At 42.4% G+C, this 27,547-nt stretch overlaps 1 protein-coding gene across 1 annotated transcript; it reads left to right on the forward strand.

Moving 5' to 3' along the window:
* The first annotated feature begins 9,409 nt into the window (after positions 1 to 9,409).
* LOC118571061 (lysozyme C-2) lies at positions 9,410 to 13,995 on the forward strand. Its single transcript, XM_036169950.1, has 4 exons — positions 9,410 to 9,545; positions 11,055 to 11,219; positions 12,895 to 12,973; positions 13,450 to 13,995. The coding sequence occupies exons 1-4, from the start codon at positions 9,410 to 9,412 to the stop codon at positions 13,514 to 13,516; spliced, it is 447 nt and encodes a 148-aa protein (XP_036025843.1). The 3' UTR covers positions 13,517 to 13,995.
* The last annotated feature ends 13,552 nt before the right edge of the window (positions 13,996 to 27,547 follow it).

The raw sequence follows: 27,547 nt of genomic DNA on the forward strand, positions 1-27,547 counted from the left end.
AACACAGAAGTCTAACTACGTGCAACCTTTAAAAGTATCATCTCAGGAGGCCAGGGGTACTTTTCAAATAAAGTTTTCATTTGCTGATACAGAGGAGACAACAAACGGAATGTATTTCGATGTTTAATTATGATTTTTATTTCATGAGTACAGGCCTTTTGCTTGCATGTATGTTTGTGTGCCCCATGTGTGCCTGACTGTAGGGAGGCCGGGAAAGGGTGTGAGATCCCAGGAATGGAGTTACGGTTGTGAGCTACCATGTGGTGCTGGGCAGCTGTGTCCTCTGGAAGAGCAGCCAGTGCTCTGACCTGTCTGCCCATCTCTTTAGGCTCTCTGTGGTGTCTTCAGACCAGGATTCACCCTGAAGCCCAGGCTGCCAGAAGCCATCCCCGGCAGTGGGCCGGTCCCAGCAGAGGATGTAAGGATTCAGCAGGAGAAGGAATGAGCCAGGTATGATGGTCAAGAGAATCTTGCAGCCTGATTCATTAGCAGCAACACATTCACAGCATAGAAAACATCCCACAGCAGACTAGGGAAGTCAAAAGAAAGAAAACACATGCGCATGCACATGTGTGTGTGTGCAAGTACATCATATGTATGCATAAAATTGAGAAAGCCTACGTAAGTTTAAAGAAACCCAGGGCCTCATACACTGAAAGAACAGAGGAAACGCCACCCAAAGTGCTCCCCTCAAGTCACCTAAACTATTGACACCCTTCCTGGGCGGCTTCTGGTTTCTTTCTGGCTTGATCGAAGGGTTTGAGCTCCTGTTAAAGGTGATGTCTGCACATGCAGATGGATTCCAGCTCACTCACTCCTCCAAGCTGTTTGCCCTCTTTCTATATCACCTTCATCATGGCACCAAATAACCCATGAATCTGTCGTCTTAGGATGGCATCTTAGGAAGCAGGGTATAGCCCTCCAACAATATTATCTTTTGATCTTACTAGCACAAGACTTGAGGGCAAAAGGTCTGTACATAATTATCTGCTGTATCCTCACCTCTAGTCTTAGTCAAGGTTTCTATTGCTGTGAAGAGACACCATGACCAGGACAACTCTGAAACAGGAAAACATTCAATTGGGGCTGGCTTACAGTTCAGAGGTTCAGTCCATTATCACCATGGTAGGACGTGGTGGCATGCAGGCAGACATGGTGCTTGGAGAAGGAGCTGAGAGTTCTACACCTTGATCCACAGGCAACAGGAAGTAAAGTGTCCCACACTGGGTGTAGCTTGAGCACAGGAGACTTCAAAGCCCACCCCCACAGTGACACACTTCCTCCAACAAGGCCACGCCTCCAAACAGCGCCACTCCCCACAGGCTAAGCATCCAAGCACATGAGCCTATGGGGCTGTTAGTTTCCACCGCGGCTGCAGCCTGCCTCTGTCACCGAAGCAGTTACATCATCACTTCTCTTCAGGCGCCTTTCCACTGCCAGCTCTGCGCCACGTGAGCTCCTTAAAAGTGCCTGCCAGACAGAGCTGGCACTCTTGCCTCTTGCTCTTCTCTTGTCTCTCTTCTTCTTCTTGTCTCTTCTCTGTTCTCACTGTCTCTCTGTCTGTCTGTCAGTCTGTCTGTCCATGTCTCTCATGTCCTCACTCTGACATGGCCTTTCAATCTTTCACACATTCCCTCCCCCAATAAACCTCTTGTACTTTCTTGGTTGCACGTGACATGTTTGCTTTGTAGCATACCTTGGCAGGGCCCACTGAAAGGTACCCACGTTGCCTCTCTTTTTTAATTTATCATTACAAGAAAATATATCATTTCAAACCACCACATGCCCCATTCTCTTAGCATGTCTTTCTCATCTGACTTTGGTCCTCATTCAGATCAATCTCCTTGTCAAGACATCTCCCATGATGCCTTGGTTCTAATCCAGTCAGCATGGCTGCTCTTCTTACCTAATGTCTCAGCAGCCTTGCATGAAGCACAACACTTCATACTTCTAGGAACCCTTCTCTGTTGGCTGCTCCACACCTACATCCCATGGCACAGCCAAATCTGATCCCTACTCACTCACTACACATTGGCAAAGTGAGCCTCCTCTACTTCTAGAGAGGATTGTATCTCAGCTTCTCTACCCACCTCTTCCTTCACAGACTGCTTCTTCTTAGTCCTTCTTGTCCATTCTTTGATTTCAATGTCGTATCTCAATGTGAGCATGCCCTGGTATCAACCTACTATCATCTGATACTTACCAATAATTTATTCATTTATAATTTATTTCCCTATCTATTGTTAGACTTATCTATGCTCGATAATAATCTCAACATATTAACTGAAATACTCCAGAAGTACCTAATTCCCAAAGTTTGGATTTCATGTCTCTAAAAGCATGTGATGAAGTTCTCCACCGTCCTGTTCCATTCAACCCAGCACATAAGTCATCTCTTTATCTCCTCATATGACTTAGTATGAAATTGTTCAGTTTTATTGCTAGTTATTGTGAATCTCTTGTTGTATTGGTTACTTTTCTCTTCTGGGAGTGATGAAACATCACACCCCAAGGCAACTTGTGAACAAAGGGATTATTAGCTTACATGTCCTGATCACAGTCCATTGCTAAGGGAAATCAGGTCAAAACCTTAAAGAAGGAAACTGCAGATAAGACCTGAAGAAGAAGCCATGGAGGACTGCTGCTTACTGACTTGCTCACATGGTCTGCTCAGATTGCTTTTTTATACACTTCAAGACCACCTGCCCAGCAATGGCACCATGTCCAGGGACGCTGGGTCCCACATCAATCTTCAACCAAGAAAATGCCCCACAGGCCAATTTGATGGAAGCATTTTCTCAATTGAGGTTCTCCCTTCTCAGATGACTCTAGCTTTTTTTTTTGTCAAGTTGACAAACAACAACAAAACTACAAAGGCAGTCACATTCTTTGATATGTGAATTAAATTTCCCACAAAAATATGGGAGGAAGTCTAACACATGTTATTTGCTGATTAATACAATAACTGGTATTCATGGTATGTACCTTCATAGATGGTGGAATTTATCTCCATAGAGAATTTATCTCCTCTCACCAAAACACACACTTAAAAAACAGAGTTTTTTTCTACATTTTAAAAATATTAAGGGGCTGAAGAGATGGCTCAGTTGTTAAGAGCACTGGCTGTTCTTCCAAAGGACCCAGGTTCAATTCCCAGCACCCACATGGCAGCTCTCAACTGTCCCTAACTCAAGTTTCAGGAGACCTGACACCCTCATGCAGGCAAAACACCAATGTGCATAAATAAATAGAAAGAGTGTTGGAATGGGGTGGAGGTGTAGCTCATTAATAGAGTCCATGCCTGAGCATGCGCAAAGCTCCCAATTTGACCCTCAGCATAAGAGAGAGAGAGAAACAGAGAAAGAGAAGAGAGAGAATTGCCCTGAATCTAGCAACATATACTGAGCTCTTGGTTCTCACCCTGGCATAATGTCATCTGCTCCCTATATTAGCTATCAATTTTCCAACAGCTCCCTTTCAGTCCAATGTAGAGGGTGTTTAGTTATTGTTTTGGTTTTTTGTTTGTTTGTTTGTTTGTGTTAAAGGTTTTGACCTTGATGACTTCTGGTAAGAGAGAGTTAGTTTCCTTTAAGGGTGTCTGCACTGGTAGGTGGACCACACTCAAGTGGATGGCCTCACACCCATGAGTACATGGGTAACACACACTGGAACCAGTTGATTCAAAACAGCAACCACAAATTAGGACATCAAGTTGCGAGGAGATCTGGAGGGAAGAAGAGAATATAAGAAGTGGACCGGGAATAGGAGAATAGGGATTGTGGAGCCCACAGAGGTTTCCTAGTGTGATCTGAGCTTGCTTTATCCAAAAGGGCTGCATAATGGGATGGATTGACCATATGCACGGTTACCAGGTATTTGGAAGGGTCTACACTTGGCTGTGCTAGGAGGAGGTCTTTTGCTCTACTCCTTGGCATTCCTATAAAAAGCCCCTTAGAAGAGACAGAAAGGGACAGTGGATTAGGATCCAGGCCCTCCCAATGCTATCCTGTGCTTCTGTCTGTCTCTCCCCCTCTATATTTCTAACTAAATCTCTTATACCTCACATCTCAAGAGTACCCTGGGGGAAAAGGTGGAGGCATGTCCCACACAAATGGCACCACGAACGGGGACCGAGGACTTCACAAAAGTGTGTCAGGGGGCATCATGGTTATTGGCAGTGTAGTAGATATAACACTGTTTACTCGGGCCTCTGGATTTATGTTGAAAAATCATTTCTGTCAGTGTTATTCTGTTTCCTGTTGCCAAGGACAGCAGGAGTCAGAATATAGCTCGGATTACATGAAGGTGATATTCGGAGATGGGATGAGGTCTGAAGACTTGGGAAGGAAATTCTCCACATCCTCTTATCTATTTTTCACTGAGCAGGAGTTTCAATTGCACAGACATTGGCTACTGAAAGGCCGGAAAGCGATCATTAATCTTTATTTGAAAATATACTGGTTTTGCATTTTACACACCCACACTCTGTGCTGTTTCCTAGCAAACCCAGGCATTACAGGGACCACCAAAATGCCACTCTTGGGTTAGGGTAAAGCCCTTCTGCTCATTCCCACAAGAAGTCACCTGACTCAGGAGGCAGGAAGCAGCCACATAAGGAGGTCTGTGTCCCAGGTGACTCTACAGAATGCCATTTTTATGCGGTTTCTCCTGTCAAGTTCATTTTAACATTAGCACAAGCAGAGAAAGCAGTGTTTCAGAAACAAACTCAAAAAGTGGTCAGATACCTTACAATGAAACAAGACTGTGAATACAGAGAACCACTGCAAACCAAAACACTGAAGATGCCCCCACAGATCTATGAGGTTCTGAATTGCAGAAGCCAGAGAGCTTGTTTAGGGAGAAAAGAAAGAGGACAATGCCTTGGACTCCCAGGGACCATCTGGCTTCCCCATATTCATATCACTCAAGCCAGAACAAGCAAGTCTGATTCATCTATGTGAGTGAACTTGTTCATCGAAAAGGGAAACTTTGCCGACCTATTTTTCTAATTTAAGTTTTCTTCTCTGAACTTTAATGCTTTTTTGCCTTTTTGGTTGGAGAGGCAGTAGTGGTCTCTCTGAATGGATTGATTTTATACAGCCTTAAACACTAGCTGGTTAACTGGAAAGTGGGTGACCTGTGTAGGCGACATCAGAAGCAAGTGAGTAGAACCGGCCATTTCTTTGGTAGTCACATGTATTGGGATCAAAATGTCTTTCCTCCCTCTTGAGGTGTTTAATCACATAAAGGAGTCGTATTGAATCCCACTGGAGGTCAGGCAAAACTCAAGTTGCACCAGAGGGTCCTGTCTTAGGGCTCAGAATGCAGATTTTTTTTTATTTTATCACCCCATTTGCATTATGGCATTATAACTCTGATTTTAACCAACCTGTCTCTCTTTACTGGTGTTGCTTTAACTTTACATGGGCGGATGTGAACAAAGGTCCACTTGGCCATATAGGACACCAACAATAGATCAAAGCAATGATTCACCAAAGTCCAACCCAGTGAATCAAGGAGAGTAGTGACTTACAGAACATAAATAAGATACTACTTAAAGAATCATAAGTAACCTAAACAGCTAGCTGCTTCACCGCAAATCCCCACCCTCCATGAATGACCACATTGTGGAAGCTGCATCATGGAGTTTCCCCACTCAGCTAACCTATGTTATACTCAATAATCCTCCAGGATCACTAGCAGCTGGGAAAGGGCAGAAGGGAATAATAGTTGGAATCCATGATGAGGGCCCCGGGATTCTCCCTTCCTCTGCCTACTAGAAGTGCTGACAGTCCTAAAATCATTGCCTGGCTCTTCCACACTAGTCTACTCCTCTCATGGCAAAGGCTACCAGGTGAACTCTCTACACCAAGATGGTGATCATTTTTTGCCTGGAAGAGAAAGGCACAGCACAACATTGGGATCTACAAGTGTTAGAATGCACTCTGCCACTGAGCTACATCCTAGTCCTGCAGCTGGGCCTTGAGTCTCAAATCCAGAGTGTCCAGTTCGTCCTCTCCAAAGGGTGATTGTGCCATCCGTCCTCTGGGGGCTTTTCCCTCCTGGGAAAGAAGAGCCAATCATTTAAATGACTTCTTAGCCTTCCGATCTGCCCTGGTGTCTGGCAGCCATGCTTGCTGCATTGATTCTTTTAGTGTTTTCCAGGTTGTAGGGCAAGACCCAGACTGCCTTTTCTGGATGTCTCTTTCCGGGAACACTTGGGGATTGTTTCCTCGCATCTTAAATTCCTGTTCTCCCTGTACAGGTTACATGCTTTTTCATTGGTACTGCCTTTCCCGTGTGTGTGTGTTTAGGTGAACCGGAAGAGTTGCAGCCTCGTGTCCAGCATACTTCTTCACACACCAGATCTAAGTACATTCTATAGACTGTGGTGCATTGTGGCAACTTTTTGACCTGTGAAGTTGGTTTCCACAGTCAAATGTCTGACAGACCCACAGTCAACTTCCAACTTCACTGGTCTAAGTTCCACAGGCTCATCAAAATTAATTCCTTTAGCCCCAGAAACAAGATGAATAAATTATTAATTATGAACATTTTGTACCTTCTTTCCCATTATAATATAACAAAATTATCTGAGATCTCTAAACCACCTAAAAAGTGGCAAAATGCACATTTTTTTTAAACCAAAGGAGAGTAAAATCTGGGCCCAAAATTATGTATGCTTGTTGTTTTATTTTTAAAGCACTTGCTCACTATTTCAAACTAAACAAAATTAAGATTGAATATTGTCACTGCCTGTAACTCCTGCACCAGAAGAAACAACTTTTGAAATCGGAACCACCCCTTCCCTTTGGAATAGTCACAATGAATCATTGATAGTGGTTTGGCTCTGGATGCTGAGTAAATATTTGCCTATTCAATCCCCAACAAAGGACAAGTTCAAATGTGTGTAATGAAAATTTGATTTTGTCAACAGAATGCACGAAGTTGTACAGATAACAACTGTATGTTCTGGAACACTGGGTTGGGAAGGACACAAAGGAGATGTCTAGTGACCTTTTCTGGTTTCTGTCATTTTGAATTCCCCCAAATCTATCTCCAAATCTATCTCAGTCTTTTTTTTTTAATTAAAGAATCAATATTAATCTGACAAAAACAGTGGAATTGTTCTTGATTTTTTAATAGAATGCTCAAACAATGACTTAGAGATAATACTGGAACACTCTGAGGCCAATCAGAGGAACTCCCATTGTTGGAAATAGAGTTGACTATTAAGTCGACAATTTGTATGACTTAAGAGCTTCCTTCCTAGGCTGATCCTGAGCATGCTGCTTTGGGGTTCTGGTGGTTTTCTGTTCAACTCTTTGAGCTGATGACTTTTGAAGGAAACTCACTAGGGTATGTTTGTTTGAGTCTGTCTCATTTTTAAAGTCCTGTTGCTTCCTAGTGACCTTTGATGCTCTAACATGGAAATTAGTTGGGACAGTGGAAGACAAGACCTTGCATGAAAGATACTAGGGAAGTTGTTCGCATGTGCTTTATTTATACTTAAAAGTATTGATTCTTGTTTAGGGTTTCAATTGTTGTGCATAGACACCATGACCATGGGAACTTTAACAAAGCAAAAGCACTTAATTGGGATGACTTACATTTTCAGAGGTTCAGTGCATTATCATCATGGCAGGGAGCATTGCGCCATGCAGGCAGTTATGGTGTTGCCTATATCTTGATATGCAGGCAAAAACCAGGAAGTAGACTGTCTCACTGGGAGTAGCTTGAGTATAGGAGACCTCAAAGCCTACTGCCACACTGCCACACTTCCTCCAACAAAGCAACACTTCCCAACAATGCCACTCCCTTTGGTGGCCATTTCCTTTCAAACCACCGCAGGGGTCCAGGTCCACAATGGTAGTGACAGTAGCTGGATTTCTTGACTATTGGTTGGATCTTGAACACTACCCAAAACAGGGAGACCTCATCTCTGACACAGAAGGCCCTCACTTTTTTCCTCACACTGGCCTGTGTAGTGAGCATGCTGAAGAATTAACTGAAATCACATAGTTAAGAACACAAGGGATGCAAGTTCATCACTACTTCCATCTCTGCATCAGGACCAAGCCCTTTCCCTCGGGAGGAGGTAGCTATACCCTCTCCCATAACTTTAATGTGACTGTGCTTCATCCAGGTCTAAAGATGAATAAAGAGGATCCCAAGTTGGCCCATAGTTACTGCAGGACATATGTTTACCCTGAGTAAAGATGTGTCTATGTATTCCCTCACTTGCCTAAGGCACCTAATTAGTTTAATAAAGATTTGAATGGCCAATAGCTAGGCAGGGGAGAATAGGCAGGACTTCCAGGCAGAGGGCTGAACTCAAGGTTAGCATCTGTCTTAGCAGGCAGAATCATTGAGACAGGGAGGGAGTTGGACATAAAGAATGAAGGAGAGGTAAAGAGCCACGTGGCAGAAAGTAGACTAATAGAAACAGGTTAATTGAAGTCAAAAGAGCTAGTTGGGAACAAGCCTAAGCTAAAGGCCAATAGAATCAGAGCTAATAATGTCTCTAAGTCATTATTTGGGGGATGGCAGTCCAAAGAAAGTCAAACAAAAAAGATTCAATATACACAGTACTGGTTTGAAGTATTATTCTGGGTATTGACCAGAAAGCATGCAGGGCTTTAAAGTTACTATTTCTTATATCAAATGATGACCAGTATGTTGATCTTCTATTCCTTTGCTTATGCTGGGAGATAACTTAGCTCAGTAACTTAAAAGAAAACATAAAACCTGATTGCTCACATGTTAGCACATGTCTTTAACCTAGGCACAAGAGTTCAAGGATACCCTAGGGTGCACAGCCATTTTCAGACCAGCCAGGGCTCACAGTGAGATCTTGCCTCAAAAAAGAAACCAAACCCCTGGTTTGCAGCGATACAAAATTCATAATACCATCAAGAAAGTCTAGACAAGGAAACTGACTAAGCAGAGACGCATGGCTGCTAAGGAATTCACTTTGTGGAAAGTTCTATGAAAGACAATTTTAAGTGAAAGAGATTATACAAAAAGGTAAATGCACACAAAACCATTTAATTTTAAAAGACTGTTGATGTATAGTCACACCTTATTTTCAGCGGTGAAACATAACCACTTTGTTTTTTTACATTGGTCATATTCAAGATAAAATAAAATGAGCTCCCTGTTATAGGAGTAGTGTTATCTCTTTCAATGGTATCATTTTATCATTCTCTATAGAACAGAACATCTCTCTTCAAACATTGGCAGAAAATAAAAAATGCTTTTCAAGTTTATGGATCACTAAGAACTTCCTGCTTGGCACGAAGCTCAAAAGGTAGAGCCCCCAAACCACTAGAAGATGAAGGGAGTAGAAAATGCTTAAATACTGGGGCCTGGCTGCTCTGGGCAGCTGCTGAGTGGATTCCCAGGCAACATGAAGGCTCTCCTCACCCTGGGGCTCCTCCTGCTCTCTGTCACTGTCCAGGCCAAGGTCTATGAACGCTGTGAGTTCGCCAGAACTCTAAAAAGCCATGGAATGGACGGCTACTTGGGAATCACCCTGGCAAACTGTAAGTCTCCTTCTCTTGACCCCTCCAGGTAATCACCCTCTGCAGAACAGGAACAAGGAAGCAATCAGTGAGCCGAGAGGGAGCTGGGGTCAATACCCTTTCATGATTCCTGTGTGTTGGACTAGTTTGATTAAAAACATCGGTGTTTGTCTTTTTCATCAGAGATACTGGGGTGAGGACATGGGAGGGGACATCTTCCCAGGCTAAGGCAACAGGACCTGAGGTGTTCATGGAGAGTCACTAGGCTTTCCAGTTGCTTCAGACTCCATAGCCCACAGTGGGTGAGAGAAGATGGGACCTGGAGTGACTGGGATCTGTCTTCCTTTCTCTGACCGTGGTGTGGACCTTTAGAGAGAAAAACTTTCACACCTTTTGAACTTCCTATGCAGGGCAGAGGGATCCCATTTCCCCCTAGTAGCTGCTTCAGTGAGGTCTTCTGAACCTGAGTATGAAATGATTTGGTACAATTCTTCACTCTGGGAAGGCCTTTCATTCTGTATAAAGGAAGACCCGGATGGGATGAGAAAAAGTTGCTCATGGCCTACTCCATCTACTAGTTAGGTTGTAACTAGTGTGATTTTCAGATTCGATTGAGGCTGTTCCTACACAGTAAGTAATTGTCCATGAGGAACCAGTGAGCAGACAGATATGTATGTGTGGATGGTGGATGGATGGGGGACCTGGGTGGATGGATGGATTGATTTGTAGAATAGCTTTTTCTGTTCTAATGTTCTCACTTTCAATATTCATCTGCCATTTGTGATGGTACATACTCCTGAAATCCAAGCAATGAGATGCTGAGGCAGGAGATTGCATGTTGTGTGCCAAACTGGGATTCACCATGCATCTAGGAACATCTCTATGAGGAAATCCTTAACTTCTTAATAGGAACATCTTTATGTGCGTATGTGTTAGGTATTCATTTCTAAAATTCACCTAACTACTATTTGCATTTCTGTTTTAGGCAGAGGTATCTCGAGAAAAGATGAGGGTTGGAATAGAATTGGAAGAAACAGCTATTTTATTTTGGGGAGGAGGGAGTAGGGTTTCACTGTATAGCACTGTCTGGCCTAGAACTTGCTATGTAGACTGATCTCAAACCCACATAGATTCACATGCCTCTGCCTACAGACTGCTGGGAATAAAGGTGACCACCACTGTGACTGGTTCATCTAGGACCTTATCCTGTTTAATCTCAGTGCAATTAGATTTGTCCTCAAAGAGATTCTCTTTGGGGCACCTGAGAATTTTCACTTGCTGACTAGGTACAGCTGTTCCACCTACTTGAACAGCAGGGGCAGGAGGATCACTTGAGACCAGAGACTACACTGAGTAACACAACCAGACCTGGCCTGAACTCGTGGCCCCACATTTTATAATTTAATCGTATGGTTGTATTCATAATGTAAATCATTTGTAAAATATGGCCAGATCAAAGAGATAATTTTGGTTTCCAATATTAATCATTTGCTGTTGCTGCTTATTGATGAATATTCTTTTTCTTTTCAGGGGTGTGTTTGGCTCAGCATGAGAGTGACTATAATACACGAGCTACAAACTACAACCGTGGGGACCAAAGCACCGACTATGGGATATTTCAGATCAATAGCCGATACTGGTGTAATGATGGCAAAACCCCGAGAGCTGTGAATGCCTGTGGGATCCCCTGCAGTGGTAAGACAAGGCGGGTTAGAGGGATAGCAAACAAGCCCCTGCTCTCATGTGCAAGAGCAGAGATTCTGTGCAGGAGACATTAACTGATGGAAGCATCAGGAACCTGGGGACACTGGACTGTTAGAACGTCATTGTTATTCACATCAACATTAGCCAAGGAAGACATTAAGCTTAGGGCATAGCTTGGCTATAGAATACTCTGCTTACCAATCAGAGGACCCTTGGTTCCACCTCCAAGATCATTAAAGGAATAATCAGTGTAAACAGAGGCTGGCCAGGTAGCTCAGACATAAGAGTCCCCTAAGCAAAGTTTAGACCCTCATCACCCACATAACAGCTGAATCTGGTGACATGCATTTGTAAGACCAGCATTGGGGAGTCTGAGACAGCAGATCCATGGGGTTCACTGGCCAACCAGCAGAGGCTAATCTGTAAGCCAGTTCCAATGGCAGACCCTGTATCAAAAACAATGTGGACTGCTTCTAGGGAATAGCTCCTGGGGTGTCCTCTGACTTCTACACACACACACATATATGTGCAGGCTCATTGGTGCATATACCAGCACACACAGACACAAATATTAAATTATTAGAAAATAGGAAGTAAAGAGCTGGTGTCCTTAAAGCTTGGTGGGATTATTTTTAACCTATACTGACATGCACTCATCCATACACAGACACATAATTAAAATTAAGAAAAATAAACATTTGTAACATGTTGTCATTTTATAACATGAAAATTTCTGGAATATACACTAATTAGTTGAAAGTGGGCTTATTGGTGTTTTGTCCTGGAGATTTCCATTCTAGATGTTTACTTAGAGGTAGTTTTGGAAATTGTCGTAAGGTCATTTTTGACTGAATGAAATTTATTATAAAGGTTTCTAATATATACAAATGAAGATATTACTATAATAACAACCATATGAGAAAGTATCACTGAATAATCACCATTTTGTTCACCTGGCTTCTATGTGTATGTATTGATTACTCTTTGTATTGAGGGATTTTAGAGTGAATTACTGATGTCCAGTTCTTTATTTTGCATGTCCAAACAATCTAATTCTTAGACGGAAATTATCTGATCTAACAAAATAACACAGATTTATGTATTTAAGATGAAACTTATTTTTAACAAGAAACAAACAAAGAAAGTTCATATCAGGATTGTGGTCTGGGACAGTAGAACTTGCCCTCATGCCGTGATAGAAGTAATATGTAATTTTTAGTACATGAATTAAATTGGTCAATGGTGTTATACTTTTCCAGTGTGTGAATTGAACCCAGGGCTTGCTACCATATGGATTCTGGGAATCAAGTCATCTGGAAGAGCATCCAGTGCCCTGAGCCACTGAGCCACCTGTCCAGCCCCTATCTTTCTTTAGGATGTAGTTCCAATGGTAGTCCCAGGTGACAGTTATTGGTGGGTTCTATTTTCCAGTGTGAGAAAAAAGTATATCCCAACCCCCAGGGACTTGATAAAAGAGAATAAAATGACTTACACCACGTCACCTGCACGGAATCAAGAGAGGCTGTCTCCAGTAACCACAGATGCAGGGACACTTGGAAAACATTTCTTGTATGCACTTCTCAGCATCACAGAAGAAAGCCGGCTGGATCTGAACTGAAAATGGCTTCTCTAACAGTCCTTGTCCTTCCTCATGCCTGTCTTTCAGCTTTGCTCCAGGATGACATCACTCAAGCCATACAATGTGCAAAGAGGGTTGTGAGGGATCCACAAGGCATCAGAGCATGGTATGTCAGAACTCTGCAGGGGGAACTGCTGGTTCTGTTGATATGTGTGGTGAGGCTTTCTAAGGCCCAAGTGTTATTCTGAACACTGTGGGTACAGCTGGAGCCTTTCTCTCCATCATTAGGTTTAGAGAATTTCTCCAAATTGTGAGAATTCCCACACACGACTGCTTCCTTTTCAGGCCCCCAGACTATTTGTATCATCAGTTAACTGTTCTGTTCCCAGGATGTCACAGTGACATTGAGCATCCTGTGCTCTGCCCAGTTTGGAGAGGATCAGACAGCCATGTAGACACAGCTCCATCAGTCCGCAGTAGGTTCTGGGTGCAGCTATAGCCTGGGTTTCACACTAGATCTTGGCCCAGAACACAGTGTCCATTAGTGTTACCGTTATACTATTTCCCCTCACAAATTTGAGCAATTTTGTGACAGATGAGACAATTTTAACCATTTTCCTCCTGTCTCACTCTCCTCCACAGGGTGGCCTGGAGAAACCACTGTCAAGGCCGAGATCTCACCCAGTACCTTCGCAACTGTAGATTGTAACCGCCGTGTGCCTCCACCTCAGCTCACTCTGTCTCTTTCTTGGTATAGAAGTAGTTATGGGAAAGGTCACACTTCCTCAGTTTCCCCCTCAGACAAGCAGGCTTTTATCAGAAATAGGAGCACCATGGAGACTGTCTCCTAAGAGGCTTAATGCTGACTAATGTGCTCACTGTTTTATGGAAAGCCTCCATTTTCCGATTAGCCAAGGCAGCAGATGCTGGTGACAGTGACCTAGCCTTAGGTGTCACACACATCTCTACATCAGCTCTTCACCTATGAAGTCATTCACATCAAGTGTCATCAGAACTGATCTTCATCTCCCCACTGTTGGATAGACATACAGCAGATATGTAAGGAGACAGGAGATCTTGGGTAAGATGGCATCTGTGTGAGCTCCCAGGCCTTGTGTGGGCTCAGCACCCAGACAGTAAAGAAGAGCCACTGTGTGGGGCAAGGTGGGTTTTTAAGGGACCAGAACTCTGAGTGGATCGAACTGGGACTGCTGCACCTCAGAAACTTGTCATGAAATGTGTGATCTTTCAAAGGTGAATTATCTTAGAGTTGGCCCATTCATAATACTTGGAAGTAAATTCTTAACTCATGAGTCAGTCTGTGTTAACTCTTGAGAGAATGTTCGATGCCTCTATCTGGCCATGAGGTATTCAGGACAGATTAGTCTCTGTGCTAGCCCTTAACTTTCTTACAGTACCTTCATGTTTATCAACTAACTCTGAGACAGATGAGCCTGTATCAGCAAAACTAAGCATACTGTGAAAAAATAAAAATGAGCATTAAATGATTTCAATGCTCAACTTGTATGTGTTTACTCTCATATGCTGTCTCTGGGGAAATGGTTTATATACTGGGAAAAGTCAACATTTCACTCTTAATAGGGTCTATGGCCTCACCTATACTTAGCCAGCACATACATCCTTACCTAAACATAACCAGTGTCTACATCCTCACCTGTACAGGTCCTGTGCTTATATCCTCACCCACACATAGCATATGCCTGCATCCTCACCTACACATAGCCTGTGCCTATATCCTCTCCAACACATAGCATGTGCCTATCTATATCCACACCTACCCGTAGCAATTGCCTATACCCTGGTTACATACAACAAGCTGCATATTCTGGGGTAATATTCAAAAGCCAGCTGACCCATCTCCCTTGGCCCTGATAGGCACTGGACAAGATAATTCCCACTCAGTGAAACCTGCAGTCATGTAGACATGAAGACATTGCTACAGTGACAGCCAGATCCCCGTGTGTTGTTCTAGCATTTGATGCCGTCACTTCCTCTCTATTTCTCCCTCTCCCTCTCTCTACACTCATTTTTTTTCCAGGCATTTTAAATGCTAGTGCATTTCATGAGCTAGAAACATCGTATTTTATTTGCAAATTCTTTATTTTCAGCGCCAGTGTTTTGTTTTGGGTTTGTTTGGTTTTTTTTATATCCATTTTGTTTCTTGTATGTGGATATTTTCCCTCCACACTTCACCACATGCACCAGTGCCCTGAAAAGCCAGAAGAGGGCACCAGATCCCCCGGGACTTCAGGGTGTAAGCTGTGATGTGTTTAGAATGGAACCTGGGCCTAGCAGAACAATGCTGGCTAAATCTGGACAATTCTGGGGCAGCTCCTGTTGTTCCCATCCTGTCTTCCAGCTTCCCTCTAAAGAGGTCACTCAAGCCGTAGCCTGTGCAGAGTGTAGCGAGGGACCCACAAGACATGTTTTCCCTTTAAGAAGGAAAACTTGTCTCCCTGTTGTAGATCCATGCAGGATGTCCCTCCATCTTTGAAAGAACGATTTATGGCAACTCATTGGGAGTCTTACTCTTTTAATTCATCCTTGTTTTGAGCATACCCAAAGCATGTAATATCAAATCAATTAGTTGCTATACCAGGGTCTAACTCCAGACCATGTAGTATTGCAGGTGAGATAGTTGGGTTCCCCAAAGCATTGGAAATGTATGTACTATAAAGAGGATGGGAAGGGTGTGTAGGCCAGCTGGATGACAGGGTCCCACATTTTACCCCAGGGTACTCTTGAGGAGTGATGCATAAGAGATTTAGATAGAAGGATAGAGGGGAGAGAAACAGATAGAAACTCACAAGACAGCCTCGGGAGGGCCTGGATCCTTATCCAGCAGCCCTTTCTGTCTCTTCTAAAGGGCTATTTATAGGAATGCCAAGGGACGGAGCGTAAGACCTCACCCCAGCACAGCCAAGTTCAGACCCTCTCCTATCACCTGGTAACCATGCACATGGTCAAGCCATCCTCTAATGCAGCCCTGCCAGGTGAAGCAAGCTGAGATCTCACTAGGAAACCTTTGTGGGCCTCCACAATTCCCCCTCTTGATATAAAAAAGCCCCCTCCCCAGGCCTCTCAGAGAGACTGTGCCTGTCTTAGGTCATTCTTGTTGATTAATTTTACATACATACATTCAGGAAGTTATCAAAAAGAAATTGGTCCATCTTTGGTTACCAGCCTCTGGCAAGAGAGGATAGAGAACTTAACTTCGCTCTGACTCAGGTCCCTACTATGGTCTTGCAAACATCCACAGCGATCTCCATAGCTGCCACACCTCCTGGTATGGGAGTAGAGGATAATAAAGACGGAATACCCATATTGGAATGGGTCTAAAGTGATTACAGCTGTCTCGACTGCACCAAGCCCTTTTCCTGGATCAAAACTCTCTCCTAACAGATGCTCAATAGAATTTTCAAGAGACTATTTTGATTCCCAGGAAAAAACAGTCGTTTCAAATCACTTCAAAGTATCCACTCAAGTAAACAAAAACCCATGCTAGTTATAAAAACACTTTACAAACTAACTCAATTATGGGAGGCTTACTCCCACAAACAGAAATAGAAAGAGTGGAAACTTCTAGGAAGAAGACAGAAAAGCTCCCCTAATTATGGAACCTTCCCTTAAGTTTTCCAGGGGCTACTGGGATCATAAGATTATATTTTAAGCTACCATAAAAAGTATTCAGATATATCTGAAGGTGAAAGACTAATGAGAACTTCAATATGCTTCTAAAGTGATTGATTTGGTTTATTCTTTAAAATTTAATGTTATCTCATTTATCTGGACTAGATAGATATTGATGGAGTAATAAAAATTATTCTAGTATGAATTTACATTAACATTTACATGTTTTACAAACCCACACTCAATATACACGTTTTATATTCAATATTTACCCCCTATACATTCTTAATTCAAAAAGGAAACTCTATAGAACAATTTTAGCACGTATCTAGAAGAGATCTCTTAACAAAAGTAATTTCAGATACTTTCAGGCATTATGGCCATCTTGAACTGAAAAACTACATTTCCCATACTGCCTTTCTCTATCATCATGCTGTTTGTTCCATTACATAATAAATTTCCCAGACTACATTTCCCAACACAACACAAAAGGCCTGTAACTGAGAAGAGGGCGTGTGGGGAAGGAGTTCAGTGGAAGAGGAGGGGCGTAGGAGAAGATATTGGGGAGGAATATGAACTAAGTACACTGTAGGTGTGCATAAAATTGTGAAAGTCTGAGTAAGTTTAAAGAAACCCAGGACCTCTTCCACTGAAAGAACTGAAGCAACATCACCCAAAGTGCTCCCCTCCAAGTCTCCAAAACTCAGTGGTTAAGAGCACTGGCTGTTCTTCCAGAGGACCCGGCCTTAATTCCCGGCACCCACATGGCAGCTCACAGCTGTCTGTATCTCCAGTTCCAGGGTACCTGACACCCTCATGTAAGCAAAACTCCAATGCACATAAATAGAAAGAAAGAATGTTAAAATTGCCTGTAGTTGTAGCTTATTAATAGATTAACTAATGTAGCTCATGAAAATGGCATTCCTGAGTATGCCCAAAACTCCAGATTTGACTCTCTGAATAAGAGAGAGAGGAGAGAGAGAATTTTGACTGAATTGCCCTGAATCCTGTGATACCTCCTGAACTCCTGGTTCTCACCATGGTACAATGTCATCTGCTACCAATATTATCTGCCAGCTATCTAATTCAGCCCAATGGAGAGTGGCTTTTGTTGTTGTTGTTTTGCTTTCTTTTAAATATTTTGATCCTGATGACTTCAGGGGAGAGAGAGTTAGTTTCCTTTAAGGGTGTCTGCCCTGAAGGTGGGCCACAGACGAGTGAATGGTCTCACACCCATGAGCACATGGGCAACACACACTGGACTCAGTTGATTCACACAGAAACCACAGAGAGGACATGGAGTTGGGAGGGGATGCAGAGGGAAGGAGAGGATAAAAGAGGTGTTATGGGGCCGGGCCGTTGGTGGCACATGCCTTTAATCCCAGCACTCAGGAGGCAGAGCCAGGCGGATCTCTGTGAGTTCGAGGCCAGCCTGGTCTACAGAGCAAGATCCAGGAAAGGTGCAAAGCTACACAGAGAACCATGTCTCAAAAAAACCAAAAGAAAAAAAAAAAAAAAGAGGTGTTATGGCAATCAGAGATTGCCCTGCAGCCTCTCAGTCCCAAATAAACACACTGAGGCTTATATCAATTACAAACTGTTTGGTCTATGGCCCAGATTGATTCCTAAATAGCTCTTTCATCTTAAAGTTACTCATTTCTGTTCATCTATGTATCGCCAAGTGTTTTGTAGTTTTACCTGTGTTCTATTGCATCTTGTTCCCCTGGCGGCGCTCAGCATCCCCTCACTTTGCCCTTCTTCTCCCTGTGCCTCTGTTTGGATTTCCTGCCTGGCTCTGACCTGTCTTGCCATAGGCCAAAGCAGCTTCTTTATTAACCAAGAATAGCAACACATATTCACAGTGTACAGAGAGACCATCCCACAGCACTTCCCCTTTTTGGTCTAATCAAAAAAGAAGGCTTTAAGTTTGACATAGTAAAATTATATGTAACACAACAGTTACCAAGCAAGAATTACAGTCACAATATGTATTCATTTTTGTATTTGGCAAAGTTAAAGAAAATACTCTATCATCTATTCTATACTTTTTTTTTTTTTGCAACACATCTTTGATTCATTAAACACACATTCTACAGCACAAACAAAGGTAACATATCTTAAAATGATAGCAAACGACAGACTAACCCTTGCCACCCTCCTGCCCTGAAGCTTTGGGACAGCAAAACCAGTCTCAAGCTACATCTCAGACCCCATCCATCAGGAGGCCCCTGTTCACCCCCACACCTGCAGATAGGTCTTGTACTCAATGAGCTTTTCAGTGCCCCGGTGCAGGAGCCCGATGTGAGGGTCGCACTTCCACACCATCTCTCCACTCAGCTCCATCACCAGTCTGAGGACGCCATGGGCTGCTGGGTGCTGGGGCCCAAAGGGTCACGTTGGAGACCAATTTGACCTTCAAAATATCCACATTATTCCAAGGAGGAGGCTTCTGGTGGACTGTTTCCTTGGAGGGGGTACATGACAGCTCCCGCAAACTGCTATGCCCATTCTATATCTGGCTGCCACTGTCGAGTACCTCTGCTGGGCTGTTTCAGCAGCTGGATCCCAGACCCGGGCTGCAGCACCTGGGCCCCGATGCTTCAGAGGCAGCACACAGCTCTCAGTGCGCCATCTTTCCCAGGCAGCAGAACCTATTCTGTATCTGTGAATCTAAAGTTTCATATCTAATTTACCTTTTATCGTAACCAAGGAAAACTATAACTATCTAGTCTTCAGCTCCATCAAAGACCCCAGGAGGATGTTATCTGAGTAAACAGGAAGTGCATTGCAAGCAACTTCCAAAGCTCTAGAAATGACAAGAGACATCTTGTTGCCTGGACAGTCACCCAAAGTTCTTTTGTAACATTGGGGCATCCATCTTCAGACTACAGGCCTAGAGTATCTGGCAGACTTTTCAGTGAAGCAGGAAATTTGAAGAACCGTCCCACTTATTTTGGCAAAGTTCATCAGTCACTTTCCTCTGTGTCCTGCAGATTGTCTGGCAGGATCTTCTGTAAAGCTGGAACCTGAAGGACCATCCTGCCTTTTTTGACAAAGTTCAGTGGTCACCTTCCTATAGGTCTTGTATGTACCATTTATATAACATACTATCAAGCAGTCCAGGAGAGAGCAGTTTCTTGCCCAAATGACTAGCCTTTTCCACATTGTAAACAGACTCCATAACCAATTTCTTCGATGCCCATCATCCTCTTTGAAGTAATTGGTGCTGCCAGGAGCAGATGTGTCTCACTGTTCACAAAAGACTAAGTTATTAAAATATTTTAAATGCCATATTCTGTAGGTCTTTGAACTGTTTGAAGATTACCTATCCATCTGAAATATATCTCTGCATATCTATAAAACCTTACTAATATGACTATAAGTTTGATGTTTATAGATGACTATTAATTTGTACTTCTTAACTATACATTACATTTTCAAATGAGCTGCATAAGCATAATACCTTAAACAAGAGTAGAATATACATAGAGCAGAAAAATTGACCTTAAATTTGTAAAAATAACCCAAAATCCATACTACTGTAGAGTATTTTGAGATTAACAGTGTTTTTTTGGAGTAAATTCAATAATCTAACTTTTTTCATTATTTCTATATCCCCCTTTTCCTTTAAAAAGAAATTGACTATAACCATTAATCATTTATAATCAACTCCTGTTAAATAAAAACAAACACTGATGAATAATATTTTGGGAATTTGAGTGTAGATTTTCATACTACTTCCTGCTGATAGGGGGCACTTTCAGTCTTATGGGAATCCTGAGAAAATTTAGGATTATGGTGAAGTCCTGACTAGTGTATTCTGTGAGGCTGCATCATTTCAACCAGGTGCCTGAAAGCCGATCTGCTTTTTGGATCATCTGGGCCATCGCTCCCTTTGGAGACCTCTCAGAGGGTCTTCCTTGATGGAACCATACTAACCTGGAAGGAATCCACAGCATCTCATCTTCTGTGAAAAAAAAGCAGAACCTCTTTTCCAAAGCAACATATCCTTAGACCCAAATTTTGAAGTCAAGATAACTTTCAAATACATATGTTGGTTTAACTTAGTAGTCCCTACAATCAAATGTCTTTCTGCAGTTAAAAATCCCACAAACAATACAAGAATATATAGAATCCAGAGTCTCTGTGTATTTTCCACCTAAACATGGCTTTTTTTCTGTTTTTTTTTTTTAAGGACTTTCTCTATCCTTTTTCTTTTCTCTCCAAGCCGACATATATTTTTAATAACATTGTAACCTGTTTAAAGCTTTCAAAATACACTGTATTAATAAGTGAAATTCTATAAGAATTAACAAAATGTCATTTAAAAAGATTTTAATCCTATATCTTTCTAGACTTTAATATTTTTCATATGTATATGTGTTGTCTGCATATATGCATATGCATGTTCCCATGTGTGTAGGAATGTGTGAGGGTGCACAGTCACGTGTGTGCACATGCATGTTGGAGGCCCAAGACAGACATTCAGTGCCTTTCTCAGGTGCTCTCCACCTTATACTTTGAGGAAGGGTCTCCCTATAATCACGAAGCTCACAATTTTGGTTTGTCCAGTTAGTCAGTTTGTTCTAGGGATGCCCTGTCTCCACATCCTGTTTGCTGGGATACCAGGCAGGTTACCAGGCCACATGGCATTGTGCATGGGTTCTGGTGATCCAACTTTGGTCCTCCATGTTTGCATAGAAAGCATGTTACCTGCTGAGCCATTATCCCAGCCCCAAGTTTTAAAGGGAGAAAGCAGAGGGACACAGGGTCTCAGGCAGCTAAGACACACCCAAGGATGACCTGGAACTCTGGTCCTCCTGCTTGTTCCTCTTGAGTGCTGAGACTACAGTCATGCACAACCATTCCTGATTTTATGAGGTTTGAGGACCTAATCTGAGGCTTTGTGCACACTAGGTGAACATTCTATAGCCCAGAACTACAGTTTAATGTTCATGAATAGTTACAACTATTTATGTTCTAAGTCCCACTGCAGTTGGAATCATCAGTTTCTGGTCCAGCATTTTCTGCATTACACATCTTTTTTTCCCAGTGTAGTCTCTGGTCTTAAGTGATCCTCCTGCCTCTTCCTTTCAAGTAGGTCAAATTGATGTACCCAGTCAGCAAGTGAAAATTTTCAAGAGCCCCAAAGAGAATCTCTTTAAGGACAAATCAGTTTGCAAAGAGAATAGACAAGATAAGGACATTTTAAAACACGCACTAGATCAACTGGCCACACTGGTGCTCTCTTTTATTCCCAGCAGTCCATAAGCAGAGGCCAGAGAATCTGTGTGGGTTTGAGACCAACCTGGCAACATAGCAAGTTCCAGGCTTGCCAGAGCTCTACACTGAAACCATGGTCCCTCCTCCCCAAATAAAAGCCATATCTTTCACTGCTTTTCCCTCCTTCATCTATTCTCGAGATACCTCTGCCTAAAATGGAAACACAAATAGTAGTTGGGTGGATTTCATAACTTAATATCAAATACACATGCTAATAAAATGTTCCTATAGAAAAATAAGGATTTCCTCAGAGATATGTTCTTATAACCAATATGAATTTGTATGTTAAGTTGGAATTCTTTTCTTCTCTGTGTCTCTATAGATACAACTTTGGCACAGAACATGCAGTCTCTTACTTGGATTTCAGGAGTGTGTACCATCACAAATGGATGCTAAGACTATTGAAAGTGGGCTGGAGGGATGGCTCAGAGCTTAAGAGCACCAACTGCTCTTCCAGAGGTCCTGAGTTCAATTTCTATCACCCACATGGTGGCTCACAACCATCTGTAATGAGATCTGGCACCCTCTTCTGTATACATAATAAATAAATAAATCTTTTTTAAAAAAGAATATTGAAAGTGAGAACATTAGAACAGGAAAGGCTGTTCTGCAATGGACCCATCCATCCATCCATTCATCCATCCATCAATTCATCCATCCATCCACACATACATTATCTACTCACTCATTCATGGACAGTTATTGGGGAGTAGTAGCCTTAATCGAATCTGAAATTCACACTAGTTACAAGAACATAGATGGCATAGGCCATGAACAACTTTTCTCATCCACGTCTTCCATTCTGCAAAAAGAGAGGCCTTTCCAGAGGGAGGAATTGTATAAGTCACTTCATTCTCAGGTTCAGAAGACCTCACTTCAACAGCAACTAGGGGAAATAGGATCCCTCTGCCCTGCATAAAAGTTCAAAAGGTGTGAAAGTTTTTCTCTCTAAAGGTCCATACCACGGTCAGAGAAAGGAAGACAGATCCCAGTCACTCCAGGTCTCAGAACTCAAGTTCTGAGTGAGTGAGGCCTCTCATCTTCTCTCACCCACTGTGGGCTATGGAGTCTGAAGCAACTGGAAAGCCTAGTGACTCTCCACGAACACCTCAGGTCCTGTTGCCTTAGCCTGGGAAGATGTCCCCTCCCATGTCCTCACCCCAGTATCTCTGATGAAAAAGACAAACACCGATGTTTTTAATCAAACTAGTCCAACACACAGGAATCATGAAAGGGTATTGACCCCAGCTCTCTCTCTCTCTCTCTGCTCACTGATTGCTTCCTTGTTCCTGTTCTGCAGGGGGTGATTATCTGGAGGGGTCAAGACAAGGAGACTTACAGTTATCCAGACTGAATCCCTCATAGCCATCCATTCCATGATTTCTCATAACTCTGGTGAACTCATATGGGTCAAAGACCTTGGCCTGGACAGTGACAGAAAGCAGGAGGAACCCCAGAGAGAGGAGAGCCTTCATGTTGCCTGGGAATCCACTCAGCAGCTGCCCAGAGCAGCCAGGCCCCAGTATTTAAGCATTTTCTACTCCCTTCATCTTCTAGTGGTTTGGGGGCTCTACCTTTTGAGCTTCGTGCCAAGCAGGAAGTTCTTATTGATCCACAAAATTGAAGAACATTTTTATGTTCTCCCAATGTTTGAACAGAGACGATCTGTTCTATAGAGAATGGTGAAATGATACTGTTTAAAGACTTGGCTCACATAGAACCAGGAGATAGCACTCTTCCTAAAACAGGGAGCTCATTTTATTTTATCTTGAATATGACCAGTATAAAGAAAAAGAAAGTGGTTATGTTTTACTGCTTAAAATAGTCTTTTAAAATTAAATTGTTTTGTGTATATACCTTTACCACTTTGTAATAGCTTTTTCACTTAAAATTATCTTGCATAGAACTTCCCACAAAATGAATCTCTTAGTTGTGATATGTCTTTGATTCATCATCTTCCTTTTCTAGATGTTCTTGATAGTATTATAAATTTTGTATTTTTGCAAACCAGTTGTGGAATTTTTTTTTTTCTGAGAGAAGGTATCAGTGTGAACCCTGGCTGGTCTGGAAATTGCTCTGTAGACTAGGGCATCCTCAAACTCTTCTCCCTCCTGAGTGTTGGGATTAAAGACATGTGCTACCATTCCCAGCAACAAAGTTTGTTGTCCCCCCCCCCCCCCGCCGCCTCTTTTAAGTTACTTATTTACATCATCTCCTAGCATAAGCAAAGTAATAGAAGACCAATATACTGGTAGTCATTTAATATAAGGAACAGTGACTTTAAAACCCTCAGGCTTTCCGGTCCACATCCAGAGTAATAGTTCAAATTAGTGCTGTGTGTGTTAAGTCTTTTTTGTTGGACTTTCTTTGGATTGACAGCCCCCAAATAATGACACAGAGACTATTAATTGTGAGAGCTTGGCCTTTAGCTCAGGATTGTTCCCAACTGGCTCTTATAACATAAATTAACCTCTTTCTGAGTCTATTTTCTGTCATGTGGCTCTTTACCTCCTCTCTGTATGTCTAATTCACTCTGTGTCTCAATGGCTTCTCCTGCCAGGCTATTTACTAATCCTGATTTCCTCTCTCTGCCCAGAACTCCTGTCTATTCTCTCCTGCCTGGTCATTGGCCATTCATCTCTTTATTAAGCCATTCAGGTGCCTTATTCAGGTGAGGCAAATCATAGACACATCTTTACACTGTGTAAAAAAAATGCTGCTATAGCTATGGGCCAAATTCTTTAATCATCTTCATAGTCCATTGAAGCAGAGTAACAGGAAAGTTATGGGAGAGGGTATAGTTATCTCCTCCCCAGGGAAAGGGCTTGGTCCTGATGCAGAGATGGAAGTAGTGATGAACTTGCATCCCTTGTGTTCTTAACAGTGTGACCTGAGGAAAACCTTTAGCATCCTCATTACTGAGGCCAGTGTGAGGAAATAAGTGAGAGCCTTCCATATCAGAGCCGAGGGTTCCCTTTTTGAGTGGTGTTCAAGACCCATCCGATAGTCAAAAAACCCAGGTACTATCACCACCATTATAGATCTGGACCCATGTGGTGGTTTGAAAGAAAATGGCCACCAAAGGGAGTGACATTATTGGAAAATGTGGCTTTGTTGGAGGAAGTGTGTCACTGTGGGAGTGGGCTTTGATGTCTCCTAGGCTCAAGTTACTCCCAGTGAGACAGTCTACTCCTGTTGCCTGGATATCAAGATGTAGCCAGCACCATGTCTGTCTGTGTGCCGCCATGCTCCCCACCCTGATGATAATGGACTGAACCTCTGAAAATGTAAGCCACATCAATTAATGCTTTTCCTTTGTGACAGTTACCTTGGCCATGGTGTCTCTGCACAGCAATTGAAACCCTAACTAAGACAACCCATAAATCAATATTTTAAGTATTAATAAAACTCATGTGGACAACTTTCCTAATATCATTCACAAAGGTCTTGTTTTTGACTCTGCCAATCCATTTCCATGTTAGAGCATCAAAGGTCACTAGGAAGCAACAGGACTTTAAAAATAAAATTGACCCAAAGCAGCATGCCCAGGATTGGCCTAGGAAGGAAGCTCCCATTTATACAAAGTGCCAACATGACACTCAACTCTATCCATCAAAGGGAGTTCCTCTCTGATTGGTCCTAGAGAGTGCCAGTTTCGTTTCCAAGTCATTGTTAGAGCATCCTATTCAAAATCAAGAACAATGCCACTTTTTTGTCAGATTAATTTTGATTCCTTAATAATATGTACTGAGATGGGTTTGGGGGAATTCAAAATGACAGAAACCAGATAAAGGTCACTAGATGTCTCCTTTGTGTCCTTCCCAACCCAGTGATCCAGAACATACAGTTGTTATCTGTACAACTTTGTGCATTTTGTTGACAAAATCAGTTTTTCACTACACACATTTGAACAGTGATAAACTTGTTCTATTTGGGGGGTTGAATAAGCAAATATTTACTCATCATCCAGATCCAAACCACTATCAATGATTCAGTGTGACTACTCCAAAATTAAGGGGTGGTTCCAATCTCAAAATGGTTTCTCCTGGTGCAGGAGTTACAAGCAGTGACAATATTTAATTATAATTTTGTTTCATTTGACTTAGCTAGCAAGTGACTTAAATATAAAACAGCAAGCACACATAATTTTGGGCAGAGATTTTACTCTTCCTTTATAGAAAATATGCATTTTTACCACTTTTTAAAGTTGTTTACAGATTCCAGATAATTTTGTTGTATTACAGTGGAAAAGAATGCACAACATGTTCATAATTATTTATTCATCTTGTTTATAAGGAGAAAGGAATTAATTTTGATGCACATTGTGTGCTTTAGATCTATGAAGAGGGATGTTGACTGTGAGTCTGTCGAATATTTCACTGTGGCCCAGACAGTGGAAACCAACCTCAAAGGCCAAAACTTTGTCACAATGCACCATACTCTATAGAATGTGCTTGGAACCTGTGTTTGAAGAAGTGACCTGGGCACAAGGCTCCAATCCTTCCAGTTCACCTAAAAATACATGGAAAAGGCAGAAAAATGAAAAAGCACAAAATATGTAACCTATACAGGAAGAAGAGGAATTTAAGATGTTAGGATACAGTTCCCAAGGTTCCAGGAAAGGCAGTCTGGATCTGGCCCCACAACCTGGGAAACACTAAGAGAATCTGGATTCAGCAAGCATGGCAGCCTATGGACACCAGGACAGGTTAGAAGGCTAAAAAATCATTTAATGTGGGTGCCCACAGAGACCCTAGATTTTGGCTTGTTTTCATCTTGACTCAAGGTCTGAGCTTGTTTTTCAGCCCCCCACAAGGCTGCATAAAGGATGCTTTGGCCAAATGCATGGTTACCAGGTGTCTAATATTTCAAAGCCTAATTACAGGATGCTTTGCCATAAGGCATGGTCACCAGATGTCTTGAGTGCTAAGGAGGTGTTTATAGTTAACAGTACTTTGTACCTTGAACCGTGATGTCCTTGAAAGGGAGAGGTCTTCTTGCCCCTCCTCCTTGTTTTGTGTACTTATAGACTGTGGGTAATAAAACTCAGTGTAGTATTGACCTAGAATCATCCCAAAGCTATCTTATGTCTCTGTTTTTTTTTTTTTTTTCTTCATCTATGCCTCTATTTCATAGCTTCCATTTCCCAATTCCACACTCCTCCATTCGGAACCGTTCAGCTGGTCGAGCAGGACTTAACAAATGGTTTCTCTAATTTGTGGCTCTCTGAATACAGGGGAATCCAGTGATGGAACACTGAAGATGAAGAGGAGATGAAGGGAATACTCTGGGTGTCAAAAGTGCAAGTGCAGTGAGGAAAAACTCAGAAATCAAACTGTAAATATGGGGCAGAATATCAATAGACAATTTGTACATTAGCTTGGAGATATTTTGAAAGCCAGGAGAGTTAAAGTAGAGGGTAGCAGGAATCTCAATAGTTCTTATTAATAAAATCAAACCTGAGGCCAGTTATTGGGGTGAATACTGGAAGATCAGAGAAGCAGAACAAGCTTTAGCTTCCTCACCTTGCCAGTTCCTCAGCTGTCCTATTTCCTCACACTGGAATCCTCTGAGTCTTCATATCCGAATGGATCTCAGCTGAACTTCTGCTAGAAGCCTAAAAGCTTAACCAGCCAAATGCTGTTAGTTTCTGGTCCTCACGCCTTATATATCTTTCTGCTTTCTATGATCACTCCCTGGGATTAAAGGCTGTATCCTTGAACAGATGGATTTCTGCCTCTGGAATGCTAGGATTAAAGGCGTGTGCTACCACTGCCTAACCTCTATGTTAATACTGTGGCTGTTC

Source organism: Onychomys torridus, chromosome 20, assembly GCF_903995425.1.
Source record: "Onychomys torridus chromosome 20, mOncTor1.1, whole genome shotgun sequence".
In the NCBI taxonomy this organism is placed as follows: Eukaryota; Metazoa; Chordata; class Mammalia; order Rodentia; family Cricetidae; genus Onychomys; species Onychomys torridus.